Genomic DNA, 23,613 nt, shown 5'->3' on the forward strand with positions numbered 1-23,613 from the left:
GGCCTTCTCTGTGGGTGATAGAGGGCGGCCCCCCCAACCCCCCTGATCCCGCCCTGCTCTGTGTTTGACAGGGGGGCGGTGCCCCAACTCCCCTATTGGCCCTACTCTGTGAGTGACAGGGGGGAGCTCCTCAACCCCCTCATCGGCCCTGCTCTGTGCGTGACAGGGGGGAGCTCCTCAACCCCCTGATCGGCCCTGCTCTGTGCATGACAGGGGGGAGCTCCCCAAACCCCTGATTGGCCCTGCTCTGTGCCTGACAGGGTACGGAGCCCCAACCCCCCTGATGGGCCTGCTCTGTGCCTGACAGGAGCAGAGCCCCAACCCCGATTGCCCTGCTCTGTGCGTGACACCGGTATGGAGCCCCAACCCCCGTGATGGCCCTGCTCTGTGCGTGACAGGGGGCAGTGCCCCAACCCCCTGATTGGCCCTGCTCTGTGCGTGACGGGGGTGGCGCCGCAACCTCCCCATCGACCCTGCCTTGAGTGTGACAGGGGGCGGAGCCCCAACCCCCCAATTGGTCCTACCCTGAGCGTGACTGAGGGTGGCATCGCAACCTCCCAATCCGCCCTGCTCTGTGCATGACAGGGGGTGGCGCCCCAACTCCCCAATCAGCCCTGCTCTGAGCCCGACCAGGGGCTGCACCTAGGGATTGGGCCTGCCCTCTGCCACCCGGGAGCAGGCCTAAGCCAGCAGGTCGTTATCTCCCGAGGGGTCCCAGACTGCGAGAGGGCACAGGCCGGCCTGGGCGACCCCCCCCCCCCCGAGTGCACAAATTTTTGTGCACCGGGCCTCTAGTCCTATATAATAAAAGGCTAATATGCAAATTGACTGAACAGCAGAACGACCAATTGCTATGATGTGCACTGACCACCACAGGGCAGACGCTCAATGTAGCAGCTCCCCCCTGGTGGTCAGTGCGCTCCCACAGGGGAAGTGCTGCTCAGCCAGAAGCCAGGCTCACAGCTAATGAGCACAACGGTGGTGGTGGGAGCCTCTCCCGCCTCTGTGGCAGTCAGAAATCCCCCGAGGGCTCCCAGACTGCGAGAGAGTGAAGGCCGGGGTGAGGGACACCCTCCCTGAGTGCACAAATTTCATGCACCAGGCCTCTAGTATCTATACTAATAAAAGGGTAATATGCTAATTAGACCAGGAGACCTTCTAGACAAAGCCATGGTGGCGGGGTCAAGGCAGAGGCGGTTAGGGACGAGCAGGCCAGCAAGAGAGGGCAGTTGGGGCAATAAGGCCAGAAAGGGGGGGAAGTTGGGGGCGAGAAGGCCAGCAGGGGTTGCAGTTGGGGGTGAGCAGGCCGGCAGACAGAGTGGTTAGGGGCAATCAGGCAGGCAGGCAGGTGAGTGGTTAGGAGCCAGCGGTCCTGGATTGCAAGAGGGATGTCCAACTGCCAGTTTAGGCCTGATCCCTATGGGGGCAGTCGGACATCCCCCGAGGGATCCCAGATTGAAGAGGGTGCAGTCCAGGCTGAGGGCCATACCCCTCCACCCGTGCACAAATTTTGTGCACTGGGCCACTAGTGTGTGTGTGTGTGTGTGTGTGTGTGTGTGTGTGTGTGTGTATCTCCATCCATCCTCAGGTAAGGATTAAAAAAAACAAAAAACAGCCTCCTCCTTCATCTAGATCTAGGGTAACCAACTCAGCCAGGTTTAAAACTGCAAGTCCTGCATCCCAGGTAAACTAGGATGGTTGGTCGCTCTAGCTAAAGCATTCCCACCAGCATACATATACACTGCAATTTCCTTCTTCTTAAAAAAACAAAGTAAAAACCTCAAAACTTAATCCTACCTTCCCCTCCAGCTACTCTGCCCTGTTTCTCTGTTCCCCTCACAACAAAACTCCTTGAGTGAGTTTTGAACTCACTGTCGTCACCTGTTCCCCTCTCACTACCTCTTTTTAAAAAAAAAATTTTAATATTTTTTTAAATTGATTTCAGAGAGGAAGGGGGAGGGAGAGATAGAAACATTAATGATGAGAGAGAATCATTGATTGACTGCCTACTGCACGCCCCCTACTAGGGACCAAACCTGCAACCCAGGCATGTGCCCATGACCAGAATCAAACCCGGGTCTGCAGGCCAGCGCTCTATCCACTGAGCCAAACCGGCTAGGGCTCTCACTGCCTTAAGCACACTCTGGTCAGGCTCTCACCCCATCAATCCCCCAAACTTCTCTTGTTAAGACTGACATATTTGGTGGGTTCATGAGGTAATTCTCTGTCCTCCTGTTTGACCTACAGGCTCCTTCTCCCCTGGCATACACTATTCTGTCTTCCAGGGCACCCTTCTCTCTTGGGTTCTCACCCCACCTCATTCCTGTGTCTTGTCTTACTTGCCCAACCCCCTACATCTCCCTGACCCCCACAATGTGGGGCTGGCTCAGGGCCTTGGGCATCCTCTCTTCTCCTACTTCTCTCTCTTCCAAACAATCACATGTACCCTTGTGCTTGAAGACCACCAGATTTGGATGTTTCCCCCAATTCAATCTCTAGCCCAGACCTGACTTTGAACTCCAGACTTGAACTTCAAGTCAGCATCAGCATGTGGACATCTAGCAGGCAATTCACACTTAGAACGTCCAAAATCCAAACTCTCAATCTGCTAGCCAAGCTTCTTCCTCAGGTCTGCCTCACAGTTTTGTGCTTTTGGCCAATTTTGCCACACCAAGGCATCCTTCATTTTCTTTAACACCCCGTGTCCAATTAATAAAACCTGATGGTTCTTACCTAAGAAACATGTTCAGAACCTGACTACTTTTCAACACCTCTGCTGCTACGACCCAAGGCTAAGCCACCGCCATCATCACCTCTGAACTAGACTCTTGCAAACGCCTCTTCACTGGGCTCTCTTAAATGTGAGTCAGTTCTTGGCACTCCTGGTCTCAGGATTCTCTAGCACCTTCCCACTGTACTCAGAGAAAATGCTAAGTCTTCGTCATACCCTGCAAAGCTCTGCACAGCCCCTGCTGCTCCTGCCCCCAGCTCATCCCATTCCAGTCAAGCCATCGCCTCTGGTCCTCGAATGCAGAAACCGTATTTCCTGTGATCAGGATGCCTCTCCCCAGCACCATGTCCCTCCTTCCCTTCAGGCCTCTGCCCAAATGTCACCTTATCAGAGAGATCTTTCATGACCAATCAAAAGGCATTCCTCATTCCTATCACTCTGTTCCAAGACCTACTTTATTTTTCTTAACCACTATGAGCCCTGATGGGTCTGCTTCACTACCATTGGACTGTAAGTTTCATAAAGGCAAAGACCTTATTTCTATTCATTACTGTATTCCGCACTATCTATAATAGTGCCAGTTACATAACAGGCACTCAAATAATATCTGTCCAGTGACTGAGTGAACACGTGAAGGACAAATTCCTATGCTTAGGGGATGGTGCATGAAAACATCCTCCCTGAAATAAACAAGTGACAACAGGCACAGAGCAGATTTAAGCTACAATAATGCAATTGTTCTGAAAAGTAGAAAGCTATATAAATGATCAAGCAAATCACAAGAGGCCAGCCAGCGCTCGCTGGGTATCACCAGACTTTCCTTAGTTCTGTCTTGGATGAATAAGATGGATGGATAGAAGCTGTTTAACCATCCATCACCTATCTTCTTAAAATTTTTGAGGTAGTTTCTCTGCTTTTCTAAAGATCATCTTCTATGTATTCAAGGTTCTATTTCTGTGCATCTTGCCCAGCACACCTGACTGACCTCTCCCTCCGGTGAATTTCTGTGATAGTACACACGGCTGATACTAAATAAATGGACCTTTTGTACAAGAACATAAGACTCGCCCTCACTGATCTGGTTCAGTGGATAGAGCATCGGCCTGCGAACTGAAGGGTCTCCCAGGTTCAATTCCAGTCAATGGCACATGCCTGAGTTGCGGGCTCCAGTAGGGGGCGGAGGAGGGGGGCATGGGGGAGGCAGCCAATCAATAAAAAAAAGAACGTAAGACTCATGCTGTCTCTGTGTAGCCACTAGTGCCACATTCTAGACACATGTGATATTCAACCTGATGGGGAGATCTGTGATTGGTGTCAATCTAGTCACCCTTTACCACTTGGGATTGACAGTATTGCCAGGGACTGCAACAAAGAAGGCAGGCCCAGAATGATGAATGCAAGAGCCCCAACAGCTGGGCCCCAGCAGGGACCCCTTGTTTCCCCATTCTGGTTCATTTCCCAGTCAGTTATCCACTTAATAACGATCAAGGTGCTGCAGCTCCTTGCCCCGCCTCTCAGAGGCCCTGGTCTCAGGAGAGCCTCCTTATCATGTTCTCTCCCCAGAAAAGGAGCTGGAGAGAGGGCTGGTCTTGACCCCAGGCCCTCAGCAGCATCCCTTCCTTTCTAGGTTATGGTTCAAGGGCCAGATGACTCCCAAACCACAACCTTTCTTGTCCTTGGCTCAGCACTTACTCCTCCTTCTTAGAATAGGCACCTCTAGGTAACTTGACCATTCACTGTGGGATCCATTTTGAGTAGCTTTTTGCCCAGGATACAGAAGCATCATTCTTGGGGAAGGCTCTCTGCTGGCTCTGAACAAGCAGATACACACACACACACACACACACACACACACACACACACACACGGATGGATGGGGTGAAAAAGAAAACCAACCTGCGTCTTGGAGCTGGAAGTCTTGCATTTACCTAACAGAGCTGGTGCTCCTTCCATCTTTGGAAAGTGAGAGCAGACAGAACATGAGAGGGGGAAAAAGTAGGGGAAGCAGGTTCATTTGAAAAGAAGTGAGCCATCAACAATCAAAGAAGAAAGTCCAGCTTCTTGGGAGGCCAAACTGCCACAAATCCAGGGATGCGGGCTGAGAAACCACACCTCACGCTAAGCTGGTCAAACATGCTTAGTTCCTGGCTAATGCAGTCACGGAGGCCAGCCCAAGACTAGAGAGAATACAACTGCTAACGGGGGCTGGTCGGGACTCACATCATCATCGGAGTCTCCACCTTGCATTGTGCCCACGATGTGTTTGCTAGGTCTTCCTGGGGAGAATAAAAGCATGAAGAAATTGCAAAAACCTTGTAAAATAAGACATAAAATAGCATTTAAGATTTGCCTTCCTTTAGAACAGTGGTCAGCAAACCATGGCTCGCAAGCCACACACGGCTCTTTGGCCCCTTGAGTGTGGCTCTTCCACAAATACGGGCTCTTCCAAAAAATACCGACTTCTGCGCATGGGCCACGAAATTTCAATCGCACTGTACGTGTACGCCCGCACGTGGTATTTTGTGGAAGAGCCACACTCAAGGGGCTAAAGAGCCACATGTGGCTCGTGAGTCGCGGTTTGCTGACCACAGCTTTAGAACATTGGGAAAAAGAAGAATTAAATTAAAACACTTAAGTAGCATCCCAACTAATCAGAACTGCCGACAAATGGTAATGGATTTTCTGCATTTCCACATTAAAACAAAGAAAAGAGCAGTGAAATGTAAGCATGGATCATAAATCAGAAAAATAAAGATGCATTCTGTAAATGTTTTAGGGGAAAATCACTTTCCCTAAAGTGATTTAGGGAGGCAGCCGATCAATGATTCTTATCATTGATGTTTCTATCTCTCTCCCTCTCCCTTCCTCTCTAAAATCATAAAAATACATATTTTTTAAAAAGTTCATCTTTGAAAACATCATCATTATTAGAGTGGTTCTCCATTCCTCCCGTGGAAGCCTAGATGTGATTATGCAGACTCAGAGGCATCCTTCACCGGGTGGAGACAGAGAGCTGCTCTCATACCTGAAGGCTGAGAAGCGAACACCCATGACCGCAGGTCCAGGCCTCCGGAGAAAGGCAGTGAGGGCAGCTCAGAGGGGAGTTCACTCAGGACAGGCCTGGAGTGACGACCAGGAGCTGTTACAGATACTGTTCCTTGGGTCAGGTAAAATGCAGATCTTGTGCTGTTTCACTTCTGCAGTGAATTGTCAGAAGTAGAATTTAGGAGCACCGGTGCCTTTACTAGGTTCTGCTGAACTAATCACATACCATTTTAGAGCCCTGGCTTCCATATGGTAGAATAGGAGTCATAACCTCTAACCTCTATTGATGTCATGAAGCCGTCAAAAAATTAAAGGAAGATTAAAAAAAAAATCAGAGCACCTAAGTATCCTATGAACAAAGCAAAATGTAGTAAGTAAAGAGAGGTGGACCTAAAATAAGAGAAAACAGTTAACAACAAAAGTTAATATGAAATGACAAATGGAAGATCACTTACCATTTAAATTTATTATGTATATAAAAATGCAATTGTGCTCCAAAAATTAATAAGTGGCAGATAAGAAATGTTTTTAAAGGCAAATATAGGGCAATTTAGTAGTATCTTTCAGAATTTAATTTACATAACCTTTGACCTAAGAATTCCACTTTTAATGACATAGCCTAAAGAAACACTTGCAGATGTGCAGAAAAATCTATAGGGAAAAGAGTATCTTAAGTATTGATAGATACTTAAGTATCTATCAACATGGGAATAGCCAAGTAAATTACAGGTACAGTCATACTATGGACTAATATGCAGCTATCAAAAAGAAAGAAGGAGATCTATATTTTACTGACATGGGAAGAGTTCAATATATTTAAATTTTTTTTTAAAGCAGATTGCAGAACCACACACATAGTCTGGTCTCACTCCGAGTAAAAAACCTTTCAGATGATCTTTGTGTCCATGTTTCAGTGTGTGTGTGTGAAGGCAATTTGGAAGGACACGCCCTGGCCTAAGGTGGGGAGTGAAACATGAGGAAGACCTCTCACCCAGATTTGCTCCACACATTTTATTGCTTGAATCTGTTACAGTGAGAAAGTAGAAATTAGAAGAACATTTTTAAATGGCAGAGATGTTTCTGTAAGTCCCTTCTTTGGACATTATCTGACTATAAGGTATCAACTGCACTGAGAACACTTTGGACCCAAAAAGGGCAGAATGTAGCTCAGTGGCAGAGGCAGTGTGTTCCTGTAAACTCTGTGAGAAACACCAAGCCACAAATAAGAATTGGCCCTTCTTGGGACTCCAGATAAGAGCATTAGTGACAAAGATGACCACTGAGCAGTTTAAGAGCCAAATCCTGATAAACAACAGGGCCACTCACAGTGTGCTTATGGGCCTTACTACCAAGCAGCCCTGACCCAGTTCTGGCCGTGGTGTTCGATGACAGGCACAGGGAGGAGGCCAAGGGAAAGAAGCCCTGGTACCTTGCATGAGCACCTCCATGGCTGTCCGTGGCTTGGACAGCCGTCTCTCTTCCAGTTCACTGTCAGATTCATCATCCTCCTGGATGTCGATGTCCGAGTCATCATTACCTGGCAGGAACACAGTAAGAAAAAAGAGGGGGGGAGCGGTGGATCCATCATTACTTCTAAACCAGCCTCTGTCCAGTAAGGCTCTTGGCAAGGCATATGCACTTCTCAGCCTTTCTTTTGATGCATTAGATTTTATGAGAACTTCAGGATTTGCTAGTAGATACTTAGTGAAGAGTTAATACAAACAATAGGCAGTTAGTTTTTATTTTTTTAATTTTTCCAAAGCTAGAAAAATGTGGGTCTGATACATTAGCTAGAAACACTATTCCAGTATGTGAAATTAAACAATTGACTAGCCAGCTGTCATGATAGCTAGGAGTTCTTGGTTAGTTGGAAGGAAAAAAAAATTCTTTGTTCAGTCTTAGGCTGTGTCACCAAAACTCAAGCTCCTTGAGGATAACAAAGATGAAGAATACCCCACTGAAAAGGTCAGTGACTGCACCAAAACAAGACTGGAGGCAAGAAGGAGACCAGGACAGGAATGGCCTGAGCAGGGCTGGCATGAGAAAGATGTGACCTACTGCCTGGCAATGAAAACGTACGTGCTCATGACATTCTTCACTAGAGAAAATTCCATTATAAAGATATAAAGAAAGGTCATTCTCAACACCATGGCCTTTTACATTAATTTCTTAAATACTCTCCTGGAGTTTGGTGCACGTTGAACATTTCCTTATGGAAACCTACAGAATGAGAGCACATCCCCAGTAGGGGGTGTGCAAGAGGCAGCTGATCGATGTTTCTCTCTCATCGATGTTTCTAACTCTCTATCTCTCTCCCTTCCTCTCTGTAAAAAATCAATAAAATATATTTAAAAAAAAAAAAAAAGAAAAGAAAGGTCATTCTCAACACCATGGCCTTTTACATTAATTTCTTAAATACTCTCCTGGAGTTTGGTGCACGTTGAACATTTCCTTATGGAAACCTACAGAATGAGAGTTTCCACAGTGGGGAGAAAAAGCTTTTACTGCCCAGCACCTAACTACTCTGCACCCAGGGACAGACATAGGTTTTAAGAATGGCACTGGAGGAGTGTGCAGCTGCTGTTCTGATCACTGACTCATAAGTCAGTTTGGAAGTATAGGAAGTGTTCGTCTACAAAAAAGCTTTGCTTAGACCAGGGGTGGGCAAAACTTTTTGACTCGAGGGCCACAATGGGTTCTTAAACTGGACCGGAGGGCCGGAACAAAAGCATGGATGGAGTGTTTGTGTGAACTAATATAAATTCAAAGTAAACATCATTACATAAAAGGGTACGGTCTTTTTTTTTTTTTAGTTTTATTCATTTCAAACGGGCCGAATCCAGCCTGCGGGCCGTAGTTTGCCCACGGCTGGCTTAGACCCTGATCTAAGAGGGAAATGAAATGGAGGCTATGTCTAGCTGAGCACAGAGTGAACGTTTTCTGCTTTCTTTAGCCATGGAGAGAAGAGCGGTGCTCTGCAGCACAGAGGAGCAAACCTGGGAGCCAGAGTGTGTCAATAACAGCATCCTGCAAGACTTCAATACAATCGACCTGAAAACTACCACCTTCCAAAAGCCCTTACCAGAATATGATTAAATGTTACCACAAAGTAATGATTATAAAATGAAATCACTGTTCAGCTTAGTTCACTTTTTATTTTATCCAGGAAAATTATGACATTAAATCGGTACCCAATGTAACATAAACCAAATGATATCATGAATTTTAAAACAACATTAATACAGATATTTCAAGCTCAACATGATTTCTTCTGACAACTCAAAACGTTTCACTGAGGACTAAGCAGGTAAACTAAAACCAACACATGCTGACACTGAAATCACTGAGTTGTCAGTGATATGCTAAAATTAAGTACAGCAGACAATAGTGCTGATATAATTCAACAGGGAAAGGAGAGTCTTTCCAACAAATGGTGCTGGGACAACTGGCTAGCCACATGCAACATGTACTTCAGTTGCTGGCTTGATCCCCAGTCCCTATCAAAGCATGTGCAGGAGGCAACCAATCAATGTGTCTCTCCCTTTCCCTTTACTCTCTCTAAAATTCAATAGAAAAATATCGTTGGGTGAAGATTAACAAAAACAAAGTAAATGGATTAAGTAACATTAAAGAGATTATAAGAAAAATATATTCCAAATTTTGTTAGTTGTATAATGGTTATGTTTAAATTATTAACACCTAAGAAATTGGTTGAAGGGTACATATAATATGCTGTAGTATTTTATTGGTTTTTTTTACATGTATAAGATTATTTCAAATTAAAATATTAAAAAATTAAAAATTAATAAAATATTAATTGAAATGTATCTGCATTACATGAAAAACCTAATTGCTTCTAGCATAATTTATTAAATTGTGCTAAAATTTACAAGGGTTCAATTAAAAAATATCTTAATTCTAAATGATATAATAGAAAATATAAAATAGTGCAGTTATAAGCACTTATCTGAAAGTAAAAATTTAAAGAAGTGAATTTAAAGAAGGGATTAGCCAAAGAAAATATATGCACAACCCATGGACACAGACAACAGTATGGTGATGGCCAGAGAGAAGTGGGGGGCAAGAGCTGGGTAGAGGGGGCAAAAGGGGGGAAATAGGGACATCCTATATAATAATAATAAAAGGCTAATATGCACACTGACTGAACAGCAGAATGACCGGTTGCTATGATGCGCACTGGCCACCAGGGGGCAGACGCTCAATGCAGAAGTTGCCCCCTGGTGGTCAGTGCACTTCCATATGGGGAGTGCCACTCAGCCAGAAGCTGGCCAGTGCAGTAGTGGTGGCAGGAGCCTCTCCCACGTCCGTGGCAGCACTAAGAATGTCCAACTAACGGTTTAGACCTGATCCCTTGGGGGCCTAAGCCTTTAGTCGAACATCCCCCGAGGGCTCCCTGGCTGCCAGAAGGATGTTTGACTGCAAGCTTAGGCCTGATCCCCTGGGGAGTGGGCCTAAGTCGACAGGTGGACATCCCCCAAGAGGTCCTGGACTGTGAATGGGCACAGGCCAGGCTGAGGGACCCCCCGCCGCCCAAGTGCACAAATTTTTGTGCACCGGGCCTCTAGTTCAATATAAGCAGCTGGCTTATGGGGGGTTGCGGAGCAGATTTTTGTGGATGACTTGCTGCTTTCACATACTTCCAGCATGAATGGAATAAACACTCATACATGATTCAACTCTGTCTCTGCTTAATTGGCTCAAGCAGTGACAGGCAGCGCAGACCCATTGGTTGTCTGGTTACATATTCTCCACAAACAGCACACCTCAGTTTGGACTAGCCACATTTCAAGTGCTCAGGACCACATGTAGCTGGTGGCTAAGTAGTGGATAGTACAGTTCTAGACTTGGAGCTCCCTGAGAGCCTCACCAATCACTGTGGGCTGGCACAATGCCTGACACACAGTAGGCATGCAGTAAATACAGGGCAGGGCAAAAGAAGGTTTACAGTTGTGAGTACTCAAAACACAGAGGTTACTCTGGTATTATTATTTACTAATTATTGTATTATTTTCCCATACGAACAGCTGTAAACCTACTTTTGCCCCACCATGTATGTGTTAAATGTATAAACATCTGCTTTCCACTATACCATAAAAACGGAATCACAGCTAGGTTACTGTGATATTGTGATTTATAAGAAGAAATATAGATTTGGCCTTCCTCCCCGTTCCTGGCACAGAGCTCCCAAATCCCAATGACTTTCTTAAATGATGAGAGTAACAATGGTATCTCTTGTTAAGTAAATGAGGTGACTTTTGGATCTCACCCAACGGTGGGACCTGGTTGCCAGTAGAAGCCAACCATGTGATTAGAGAACTGGAACTTTGAGTCCTGATTTCTGGGGACAGGAGAAGGCCTTGAGGTTGAATCAATCTCCAATGGCCAATCAAGACGAAGTAATGAACCCAAAAGGGTCTTTTCTAGAGAGCTTCCATGTGCTCTGCTGATTTAGTCTTTACTGAAATAGCATCCCCTCAGTGAGGCCTAACTCCCTATTTAAAGCAGCAATTCTGGCCGAAGCCGGTTTGGCTCAGTGGATAGAGCGTCGGCCTGCGGACTGAGGGGTCCCAGGTTCGATTCCGGTCAAGGGCATGTACCTGGGTTGCGGGCACATCCCCAGTGGGAGATGTGCAGGAGGCGGCTGATTGATGTTTCTCTCTCATCGATGTTTCTGACTATCTCTCTCCCTTCCTCTCTCTGTAAAAAATCAATAAAATATATTAAAAAAATAAATAAATAAAGCAGCAATTCTGTCACCTTCGCTATTCCTCGTACCCTGCTCTGCATTTCCCCCATGGGATTTTTCACCTTCTCCATACAGCTTGCTTACTATGTGTCTCCTAGCATGCTAGCACACTGCTAGCATACTGCTAACATGTGAGATCAGTTAGGGCAAGGATCCCTATCTTTTATCCACTCATGTATCCTTAGCACCCAGATACTTAATAATGCTTTGCTAGGTTGAATCAGCTCCCTGAAGAGTGGCCTGAACAAGATGATCTCTTGCAGCTCTTAGATTTTACTAATTCTTGCTCTTGTTTCATGTCTATGTACTATTGTATTTTTCTATTTGGAGGAATCTTTCACAGATGGAGAAAAATTCATAGAGTCTGCCTTTATATATTTCTTCTCTGATCCCAATACTCTGGGCAATGTTCCCACATATGCAAAGAAAGCAAAGAACCTTAGGGTGAGTAGAAATGAGAATGGTCCTTCATAAATATTTTCCTAACTTCTTTGTCCACTCCAAGCTAATTAAGTGCTATCCTTCATTAAGCTGGTTTAAATTGGAAATTTTTCTGAAATAATTAAATCACACATGCTTCTAAGAATCTTTGTCCTTCAAGAGATCCCAAACCTATGGGTCACAAAATGAAAGTCTGAGTTCAGAAGAACAAACCAAGGTAAGTGAGAAAGGTCTTAATGTGCTGGCCTGGGGCAGAGCAGGATACAGCCAACCAACCAGAGCTCTTACCTGTGCCAGGCCTCCCAGGAGGGGATAAATTCCATGCGGTCTTATCACTTAGGGCAGCTTCGGGCTCTCCTGGCTGACCTGGAACCATAAAGGCAAGGGGCTGCTTTGGCTAGAGAGGCCCTTGGAATTTCCTAACCTTACCCAAGAGGATTTCCCAGCAGTTCCTATTCTCCTTCCAGAGTTCCCTGAGAGTCTGGAGAGGCACAGACCAAGTGCAAAATAAGAGAGAGACAAGAAAAGACAGAGAGAAAGAGCATGCCTGATGTCCCAGGTATACTATGTTCAAGCATGGGAGAATAAAATATATCATCATGAAAAAAGGGCAAGAAGTAACACTATGAGACAAAGCCATCAATTCAGCAGGAAGATCATGTGCTGCTATAGCTCCCGAGGCTGACTTGACACCTTGGTGAAGTTAGTTCATGGGTGAACTATGCTAACCAGCCATGGAGGACATTCCTTCCCAGAATCTAGATCTTATATAGAGGTAACTCCCATTTCTCTATAGATGATAGCTCTGCTAACGATGGGTGTGTGGGATGGGGGGTTAAGCAAGTGATCTATTCACTTACACTTCATTGTGTTGCTTGTTCTCCAACAATCTGCCCTAAAATAAGGAACTCTACAGACCTCCAAGACAAATTTTTCTTTTATAATTATATATTATATATATTTAAACTAACATTTAGAAAGAGCAAAACACTATTTTAGTTGGCATAAAAAACCAAATGTGCTTTAAATGTTATATAACTTAAACCAGTCTCTTGAGCTCTTGACTGAAATAAAATGGTACCAGATATAAAAGTTGTGAGAAAATTGCCTTTTGAAAAGAAAATATACATATAAATTTTTCAATGCTAAAAATGCTGCTCCAGAATAAAAAAAAAAAGTATAGACTTACTTCCACTCTTGAGTAGTCGCTTTTCTTCTTCCTTCAGCTTGTTCTGCATCAGACGGAGAGTATTTTCGGCTTCCTATGGAACAGAAAAAACAAGATACAGAAGAGATGACCCTTTCTGGACATTTTATTTTTTACCATTCGAGTAAATACTGCTAAGTTTGTGATACAGAACCAAAAAAAAACCTAAACCAAAAGAAGGGGAAGAGCCCTAGCCAGTTTGGCTCGGTGGATAGAGCATGGGCTTGCAGACTGAGGGGTCCTGAATTCGATTCTGGTCAAGGGCACAGCATGTAACCTAGGTTGCAGGCTTGATCCATGGCCCTGGTCAGGTTGCATGTGGGAGGCAACAAATTCATGTGTCTCTTTCACATCGATGTTTTTCTCTCTCTGCCTCTCTAAAAATCAATGGAAAAATATCCTCGGATAAGGATTAACAAAATAAAAAACAAAATAAAAAAGAAGGGGAAGAGAACTAACACTGCCTGAGATACTACTACAGAAGGAAACCCGATACCCTTTCTCTCTATAATCACCCAGCAGCCCTATGGAAAGGGAGGCTCCCAGACAGGTCACAATGGACCTAAAATGGGCCTGACTGGCCCCCAAACCAGTGCTCCTCCCACTGCACCTCAATAACTCTGAAGGAAACTGAATGGCACAATGAAATACCCATCATGTGTGCCTGCATAGATATATGGGCACTACAGGCCTCTTACTCTAGGAAGAGTAAAGCATAATTTTATTGTTTTTCTGTCCTGTACAATTAAAGCCCTGAAAGACACTAAATGGTGGGATTGATCAGGATGGGAAAAGAAATAAAATACTGGCTTTAATTCCTAGAGGATTAAAAGCAAGCTAGTATTTCAGTTAGGTCGAAAATGTGGCCCTGATTATTGTCAAAACAATAATGGGAGAGGAAATTAGCCTTTAAAATTTTGTTGATGCTATCAACGTTTTTTAAAAAAGCACTGCATTTCATGCATAAGATATTTTGAGGGGCGGGTATTAAAAGGACAGAGAGTAGATGTGACCATAGGAGAAAAAGAGGGTAAGTACTTGTTGAAGGAAGAACATGCAGCCTGAAGCATGTTCTTCAATACACTCTCTGAACCCAGAGGTGGCCCCAGGAGATAGTACAAAATGGTCAGTTTATTTTCATGGCTCTTTATTGTTCTTTCCCAGGCACCTATGTTTAAAATATCCTGGACTCCAGGCTCTCTCCACTGCCTGCCTCTGCCATACAGTAATGTCAGCAATAGGGTCCTTGTCAAGATAAACACGTCCATGTGAATGTGGTAGTTACTCCCAGCCAGCCCTCCTGGAGAGCAAAATAGTTCCAACTAATTCAAACACCCAGGTTTATAAGAAGATTAGCATAACCTTTATACCAAAAGCTGTCAGGGACAATGTAAGAAAGGGAGATTGTAGACTAGTTTTACCATGAACATAGATTCTAAATGACTATTCTTGGGTTAAACAGAAATATCCCTAAGGATATTCAAAAAGGGAGAGCAACTTGGTCCAACTTCCTTTGCTCTGAATTCCGTATTTATTAATACATGCTGAAGGAGGATTTGAAATACTCTTTCCTAAATGGCCTTAAATACTGGGATGAAAGGTTCTTGACATAGAATAATCAACTGTGATTTCTCTATATAAAGCAGTCTTTGATAAGCTAGTTCGGGTGATTCAATTAACCAGGGCTTGAAAACCTTTAAGTAAGAGAAGTTACATAATTTGTGGAACTCAGTGCAAAATAAAATGTACTTAAAAATTATTAAGGAGCCTGGCCAGTGCAGCTCAATAGTTGAGCGTCAACCTATGAAAGAGGAGGTCACGGTTTGATTCCCGGTCAGGGCACATGCCCGGGTTGCAATCGCGATCCCCAACAGGGGGCACACAGTAGGCAGCCAATCAATGATTCTCTCTCATCACTGATGTTTCTATTTCTTTCTCCTTCTCCCTTCCTCTTTGAAATCAACTAAAAAAAAAGAATGCTGTTAAAAAAATTTATTCAAGATGGCAACAGCAGAGCATTAAAGCAAGCACAGGCTCTTCAGAGCTGTCTTATGTGACTGCACAGGTCACATGCTAGCCCTGTCTGTAGTCCTAATTGACCAAACCCTGATGATAAACTAATATCAAAGATTAGTTTAATAAACTAATATCAAACATTCACTGGCATTTTTTTCACAATGATATTTACAAACTGATTTGTCAGCAAGTACAAAGTAACACACCAGAAAGAATGGTCTGTGCAGAAGAATGGGCTAAGCACTTACCTCAAACCTCTCTTGCTCCATCCTATGATGATCCTCGAGTTGCTGTTCCAGATAAGCTAGATTTCGAAATTTCTCCAGATAAATGTCATACTGCTTTTGCAATTCTTCCTCAATCTTCTCATATTCATCCATAAAGGCTGGCCTAGAATAATCAAATGCAATAAAAAGTGAAAGATTAATCGATATACAGTAATTTGAAATTGGTATTCAGAGTTTCATATTCTGTCATGGCTTTCTTTAAAAAGCCTTGAATTAACTGGATGAAATGCTTCACAGCTCTCCAACAGCTTGAAGCTAATTTCTCCTTTTCTCTTCCCTCCCCCCCAAAATGTACATACTTTTTCATCAAAAAAAGATGTGATTTTTATAAAAACTTGAAATAATGCTGGAAGTATAAATAAAGTAAAAATTACTCATAATCCCATCACTAGGTATAAGCACTTAATATTTGATATACATTCTTCCAGACTTTTCTATACATCTATATATATAAAAGCCTAAGCGACCCTTACAACCAAACAACCAGAATGACCAGTCAACCAGTTGTTTTGACACATACTGACCACCAAGGAGCAGACACTCAATGCAGGAGCTGCCCCCTGATGGTGAGTGTGCTCCCACAGCCAATCTCCCGCGGCCCCGCCCCCCTCCCCACCAGCTGGCCAACTTCCCGAGGTCCCTCCCCCTCATCCAGCCCCTCCATCGGCCCCAATTGGGGGGCCGGCCAGCCAAACTCCCACGGTCCCTCCCCGCTGCTGGCCGGCCCCCCTGATGGGCCTCAATTGCCGGCCAGGCCGAGGGACCCTACCCATGCATGAATTTGTGCACCGGCCCTCTAGTAGATACATATAGGAATGCACTGATGGATGAAAAAGGGCCACATGCTAACCTAATTAGTTCAGGGAAGGCCTGTGTGGCAGCCTTGCAAACTCCTAAAGTAACCACAAAGCAGGGTCTGAAATTAAAATTTTTCAACTAAAAGCAATTTATGGTGGCCAGTATCTTCCCTGACAAAGGTTAATCTTTACCTTAACTGAGCCTGTCTATTGTCTTTTTGCATCTATGATAACATGTTGGAATGTCAAAGTAATTTTCCTTTTTCCAGACCCTTCAAAGCACAGGTACACGCTGCGGAGACCATAAATCCCCTCACTGTTGAATTAATTGTTGACTGTTAACTATCCTGCACCCACCTAAGTAAAAGAAGCGTGTGTCTATCATTTTACTTTCTATCCAATCCCAGAGGTTTTCCCACTTTGCCTTTTTCTTGCCTCCCTAATCTATCACCAATGGACTTCATGTCACCCACATACGTCTCCTCTTTTGATTGTAATGCATAAAACAAGGTGCAAAACTGCCTTTCTCTGGAGCATTATCTCAATCTGTTGAGATTCTACTTCCTGGCATTTGTGGACACTTTGGCTCAAATAAACTCACAAAAATTCTTCACAGGTTTGAATCTTTCTTATGTTGACACATTTTTTTAATAAACATTAAGTTTATTACCTTAAATCAGTGATTTCAACACTGTTGTGCCACAAGAATTTTTAAAACATTCAATACTTGACTATTTAATCAGAAGCACTGACCTCTTTTTCCTTAGATTGTCAAATAAAAGAAAATTGACAACAGCCAACACAATAAGAGCTATCTGGTATGAATGAATCAAAATTATACCTATTTTTTGTCAGATGGGCAAAAAATATATTTTTGGTGTGCCACAGAATTTCAGTAATTAGTTTACTTGTGCGATGAGATGAAGTTGAAAACTGCTGTCTTAAATGAAGCTCTGCAGTCTTTTTTCTCACTTGATATGCCATAGATTTCAATAAACAGTTTAAAAATTAGCATATGCCATACACATGTCAAAATCAATAAATTAAATATATGCATTATCTAGGTTGGGCATAATACTCTGCTATGCCAAAATTTAACCTAAAAAGGGAAATATAGGTTGCTATAAATTAAAGTTTTTAAACAATATAAAATTGCAAACTAAAACTATAACATAAAAAGCTATTTCAACTGGTTTGCTAAATTACTTTTTTCTTATTGAAGGGAAAATCTGTTCTTTTAAAAATATAAACAGATAAACTAAAAAACAATTTTATAACCTTTTGTACTAAAGCAAAACAGACACCTTTCTATTAAAAGGATTTGAGGCTTAACAAAAATGAATTGACGCCTGAAAGGCAGAACTTTTTAATGAGACAAGTCTATCTGGTGGCCCTGATTCTAGAGGTAGAACAGGCGAGGTCCCTGGGCTGGGAGGAAGCCTTTGATGTTCCCTGAATAACTGGCTGCTGTCCCCAGGTGCTGCCTCCCCACAGATCTAGGACAGTAGCTAGACCAGCCGTGGGCAAACTATGGCCCCACGGGCCGGATCTGGCCCCTTTGAAATGAATAAAACTAAAAAAAAAAAAAAAAAGACCGTACCCTTTTATGTAATGATGTTTACTTTGAATTTATATTAGTTCACACAAACACTCCATCCATGCTTTTGTTCCGGCCCTCCGGTCCAGTTTAAGAACCCATTGTGACCCTCGAGTCAAAAAGTTTGCCCACCCCTGAGCTAGACTGTGGTCCAGTCACCAGTATCTCAAAAGAGCAAGACACATTTAGAGCAGGTACTGCTAAACAGGGGAAGGAGTAAAGAAAGAAAAACAAAAGGACACTGAAAAGGGAGAAAGAGTAGTGACATGGGAGAAGGAACAACAACAAAAATAACAGCAAGGGAAGGAGGGTACAAAATGAGAGGGAGGAGGGAAGGAAATGAGAGAGAAAGAGAGATTCCAAAAAATATGAGGAACATGCATGAAAGGCTCCAATGACTTAGAAGGTGTTTTGCACCACTATCATCTATCTATATTCCCTGGAAAACATACTTTCAGTGAGGGAAAGTCAGAAGAAAGATGAATTACTGGTGAGGAAATAAAAGTCTACCACTATCATCTATCTATATTCCCTGGAAAACATACTTTCAGTGAGGGAAAGTCAGAAGAAAGATGAATTACTGGTGAGGAAATAAAAGTCTAAGTCTACTTAAACCAAGAAATGAAAGTATGCTTATTTCCACCTAATTTATGGCAAGGCACAGATCTTAGAAGACGAAGTCTTGTATAACTTTTACCATCTGGATTTACTTACTTCGCCTTAAATTCCAAGAAGCTATAAAAACTGAATGGAAGTTCAAGAATTAAGCAGTTTTCCAGACATACTGAAAGCAGTAAAGAGAATGAGTTTAGTGGTGTGCTTGTTTGAACAAGCAACACACGTACATTCTGCAGTACAGATAGCCTTATTCAAGGCTTCTTCCACTGCCTGAAGGGTTAATATCACTGACAATACATTCTCTCAATCTGTGTGAACTTTTAAAGACAGCTTTCCACTCATGCTTTGGGTGTTCATATCTACCTGACACTCTGCAGAGTCTGGAGTCGCTTCCGGTTTCTTTCCAGTTCTAATTTCCTCTTTTCAATTTTGGCTTCTAAATTAGCTTCGTCAGAGGCCACGTTATTGAGCAGGTCTTTCGTCTTCTGAACCTGAGCCTACATTTAATAGGAAATGAATGAGACAGTGTCCCAATAAGGACCTCCAACCTGGAAGGTTGGAAGAGTGGAATTTCTCAAATCCTCAGGCACAGCAATACCATGCTAAACAAAAACAAAAGTAAGCAAACAGAGCAAACCTTCCCTCAAGTCATTAGGTAACCAACTGTTCCCAGGGGGAACACCACATAGGCCCAGACAACATTATTATTCTTTTTTTCCCCCATGAGAAGAAGGTGTTTCTGCCCAGGGAAACAAATAAAGATGGAAAGAACAGTGTCCTAAGCAGAGTGGAGAGAGGCCCGAGATCTGGCCTGCTCACTTGTTTATAGACTGGTTACATATCATTCTGAATTGTTAGTCTGCTTTTATTTACATCTTGTTCAGGCTACTCCCATAGTTACAAATATCTGACTTCTAGAATGTACAGGGGTAGGCAAAAGTAGGTTTACAGTTGTTCATATGGAAAAAGATATACAGGTTGTGATTATTACAATAGCTTTATTAACTCAAAACAATGTCACAATGGCACAGTGCACTTAGGTACAATCTTGCAAGTGCTCAAATTGCTGGCCTTCAGTATTTACACATTCTTGTAGTCTACTTGCTATATTCAAGCACATTTTGGCACAGAGTTCTTACCTACTTTTGCCCATCCCTGTAGGCACACACAAGTATGGCTTTATTTAGGAGGGGACAAAAAGAAACATTAGCTGGTCCCTGCCTGCTGGGATTGAGAGAGTTCCTTTTTTTCTCTCCCTGGCCACTGAACCTTGACTACAGACTACAAGAAGCAGAGAAACCACTCTGTGAAGTCAGACAGAAAGTGGCTGCCTCACGCAGTGGAAACCAGCCCCTGGGCGGGTGCCTTGGCAGCAGTGGGACAGAGGCTCTTGCGCAAGGGGGGCTGAGTAAGAAAGTGAAGGGGATGGAAGATCACTGATGAAAACTACAGGCCTCCCTGTCCTTTTGTAAAAGCAAGTTCATGTGAAGCAGTGGTAGTCCAGGTAAACGCAGTGTGTCTTCACACTTGTGTTGTCTGGGAAGCTGGCCAAGTTGGGGCCTATGTATTACAGCAACCTGCCATATTAGGAATAATGTCTGAAATACAACCAGCCAAGTGTGGAACTGCCTCCCCAAGTTCGGGCTCTCTGACTCTGCCAAGATGGGGCTCTCCCCTCCAATACTGTGCACAGGTGCAGTGTACCATACTAGTACACTGCAGGTCTCTGAAATGCTATGGGGTATACAAAGAAACCACCTAAGGAGACCAGGCACTCTCCACAACTCACAGAGACAGTGTGTATTTGGAAGCAACTACTTTCACTGATAATGAATTTATGGTTAAGTTATTTTTGTCTGAGACACCTAACCATGTCCAAGATGCTTTCATGAAAATATCACTAACCATCCATTTGCTGCAAGTGCTTTAAAAACACCAGCAGAAAGCTTCAGGTCAATATGGCAGCATAGGTACTCAATCCTTCCACAACCACATCAAAATTACAACTGAACTGCCCTGGCCCATTTGGCTCAGTGGATAGAACAGTGGTTCTCAACCTTCTGGCCCTTTAAATACAGTTCCTCATGTTGGGACCCAATCATAACATTATTTTCGTTGCTACTTCATAACTGTAATGTTGCTACTGTTATGAATCGTAATGTAAATATCTGATATACAGGATGGTCTTAGGCGACCCCTGTGAAAGGGTCGTTCGACCGCCAAAGGGGTCACGACCCACAGGTTGAGAACCGCTGGGATAGAGCATCAGCCTATGGACTGAAGGGTCCTGGGTTTGACTCTGGTCAAAGGCACATGCCTGGGTTGCAGGCTCAATCCCCTGTGTGGGGTGTGCAGGAGGCAGCTGATCAATGATTCTCTCTCATTGTTGATGTTTTTCTCTCTCTCTCTTCCTCTCTCTTCCTCTCCTTTCCTCTCTGAAATCAATACAAATATATTTTTTAAAAAATTACAACTGGCCTTAGGCAGTGGCCATGGCAGGACAAGAGGATCCTGTGCAGCGGGAAATTCACCAGGACTGGGCGAACCAGGAGTACATTGAAATCATCACCAGCAGCATCAAGAAAATCGCGGACTTTCTCAACTCATTCGATATGTCTTGTTGTTCAAGACTTGCAACACTAAATGAGAAATTGACAGCCCTTGAACGGAGAATAGAGTATATTGAAGCAAGGGTGACAAAAGGCGAGACCCTCACCTAGGACTGTGCCAGACTGCTGCTAGGAAGGAAGTTGCTTTACAGAACACAGGCCTATGTGGGAAAGGTCCCAGCAGCCTTCCACTTCTCTCTCCTTAAAGAGTAACAGGGCTTATTCTTGTTTTTCTTTCTTCAAAAATGTGGCCTTTGGGCTCTGCCATGTTCATCTGGCAGTGTGATATGGCATGTGGGGAACTCTTGAAAACATTAGGCATTTTACCTTTTCAGTAACATTTTGTAAAACTACTTGTCAATGTATTTGAGGCACTCAGAGCGAAAAGCCTGAGACTCTTTATTAAGGTCCTCCCCATATCTATCTATCTATCTATCTATCTCTCTCTCTCTCTCTCTCTCTCTCTCTCTCTCAGATTTTCCTTACAGTTCTCATTGCCTCTGCATTGACTCTATAACAGTCTTTTCTCCTCCCTACCTTTGTTGGGAGGTAGCAGACAGTCCTGGCTGAGAGACTCAGCCCTGGCAAGGTAGCTGCCAGAGAATGTTGTTGCTAATCTACCAGTTTTTTGTCCTTATGGGGAGGTCAAGACCAGGTCTCCACTTGGCTTGAAGGGACATTTTCAGATTTTTCTTTCTGTCACTTGGGGTGTTTGCCTCTGATATTTCCCTAATAAAAAAAAATTACAACTGAACTGCAGAACAATCATCAGTAAAGATGAAGTAGCAATATTTTTACCAAACAAAATAGACTTTAAAACAAAGGTTATAAGATATAAAAAAAAAGGACCCAGCAATTCCACTTCTGGGTATTTATCCCCCCAAAACACTACTAGTAAATATAAAAGATATATAGCCCTGGCCAGTGTGATCAGTGGTTAGAGCACCGGTCCACGTACCAAAGTCATGGGTTCGATTCCTAGTCAAGGACATGTACCTCGGTTGCAGATTCGATCCCTGGCCCTGGTCAGGGCACGTGCGGGAGACAACCAATCAATGTGTCTCTTTCACATCGATGTTTCTCTCTTTTTTTCTTTCCTCTCCCTCTCCCTCTCTCTCCTAGGGAGGGAGGGGAGAACCCCATCTTGGCAAACAAACAAAAAACAAAAGACATATACATCCATATGTTCATTGCAGCATTATTTACAATAGCCAAGATACAGAAGAAACCTAAGAGTATGTACATCACTACATGAACGGATAAAGAAGAAATGGTGCGTATACACAATGGAATATGACTCAGCCATAGAAAGGATGAAACCTTGCCTCTGCAACAACATGGATGGACCTACAACAGTGGTCGGCAAACTGCAGCTCACGAGCCACATGTGGCTCTTTGGCCCCTTGAGTGTGGCTCTTCCACAAAATACCACGTGCGGGCGCGCACATACAGTGCGATTGAAACTTCGTGGCCCATGTGCAGAAGTCGGTATTTTGTGGAAGAGCCACACTCAAGGAGCCAAAGAGCCGCATGTGGCTCGCGAGCCGCAGTTTGCCGACCACTGACCTAGAGGGTATTGTGCTAAGTAAGTCAGACAAAAAGACAAATGCCCTATGATTTCACTTATATGTGAAACCTAAAAAAGAAACATGAATAAGCAGAAGACAGACTCATAGATGCAGAGAACATTCTTAAAAAATATATCTTTATTGATTTCAGAGAGGAAGGGAGAGGAAAAGAGAGATAGAAACATCAATGATGAGAGAGAATCATTGGTTGGCTACCTCCTGCACTCCTCCTACTGAGGATTGAGCCCACAACCCAGGAATGTGCCCCTGACGGGAATCAAACCTGGGACCCTTCAGTCTGTAGACTGATGCTCTGTCCACTAAGCCAAACCAGCTAGGGTGATGCAGAGAACATTTTGATGGTTGCCAGATGGGAGGTGGGTTGCAGGGATGGGTAAAGGGATTAAGAAACACAAATTGGGCCCTGCCGGTGTGGGCTCAGTGCTGAGCATCGACCTGTGAACCAGGAGATCACAGTTAGATTTCAGTCAGGGCACATGCCTGGTTGCAGGCTCAATCCTCAGTAGGAGTGCAGGAGGCAGCCAATCTATGATTCTCATTATTGATGTTTCTATCTTTCTCCCTTTCCCTTCCTCTCTAAAATCAATAAAAATATATTTTTTATAAAAAAGTTCAAATTGGTAGTTACAGAATGGTCATGGGGATGTAAAGTACAGCATAGGGAATCTTACCTAATAAAAGACAAACATGTAAATTGACTGTCCCTCTGCTACACTCACCAGCCAATCAAGAGCATATGCAAATTAACCCAACAAAGATGGCGGTTAATTTGCATACGTAGGCGCGAAGGGGCGGAGTGAAAATGGAAGGCTCTGGGCTGGAGCAGCGAAGACAGAAGGCTCCCGGCCGGAGCGAAGGCCTGGGTCCCAGATGCCGGAGGAAAACTGATGCCGGCAGCCAGGGGAAGGG

At 43.8% G+C, this 23,613-nt stretch overlaps 1 protein-coding gene and 1 pseudogene across 8 annotated transcripts in view; one reads left to right on the forward strand and one right to left on the reverse strand.

Annotated features, from left to right (window-relative positions):
* Positions 1-23,613, reverse strand: part of CLUAP1 (clusterin associated protein 1) — a 54,653-nt gene that overhangs the window by 13,306 nt on the left and 17,734 nt on the right. For 6 of the 8 annotated variants that reach the window (XR_002829712.1, XM_023755267.1, XM_023755265.1 and 3 more), the window contains 6 exons: positions 18,870-19,003; positions 15,456-15,597; positions 13,174-13,246; positions 12,273-12,350; positions 7,206-7,313; positions 4,952-5,007 (listed from right to left, as the gene is read on the reverse strand). Coding sequence is in view for 7 of the 8 variants with exons in the window: in XM_023755267.1 (XP_023611035.1) it covers positions 4,952-5,007; positions 7,206-7,313; positions 12,273-12,350; positions 13,174-13,246; positions 15,456-15,597; positions 18,870-19,003 (591 nt within the window). In the remaining variant the exon portion in view is untranslated. Of the gene's footprint in view, positions 1-4,627; positions 4,685-4,951; positions 5,008-7,205; positions 7,314-12,272; positions 12,351-13,173; positions 13,247-15,455; positions 15,598-18,869; positions 19,004-23,613 lie in introns of all 8 variants that reach the window. The other 2 variants (XM_006090441.3, XM_014457311.2) reach the window with 2 other exon arrangements.
* Positions 20,996-21,240, forward strand: LOC102425553 (annotated as a pseudogene).

The sequence above is a fragment of the Myotis lucifugus genome, unplaced genomic scaffold (assembly GCF_000147115.1).
Source record: "Myotis lucifugus unplaced genomic scaffold, Myoluc2.0 scaffold_72, whole genome shotgun sequence".
In the NCBI taxonomy this organism is placed as follows: domain Eukaryota; kingdom Metazoa; phylum Chordata; class Mammalia; order Chiroptera; family Vespertilionidae; genus Myotis; species Myotis lucifugus.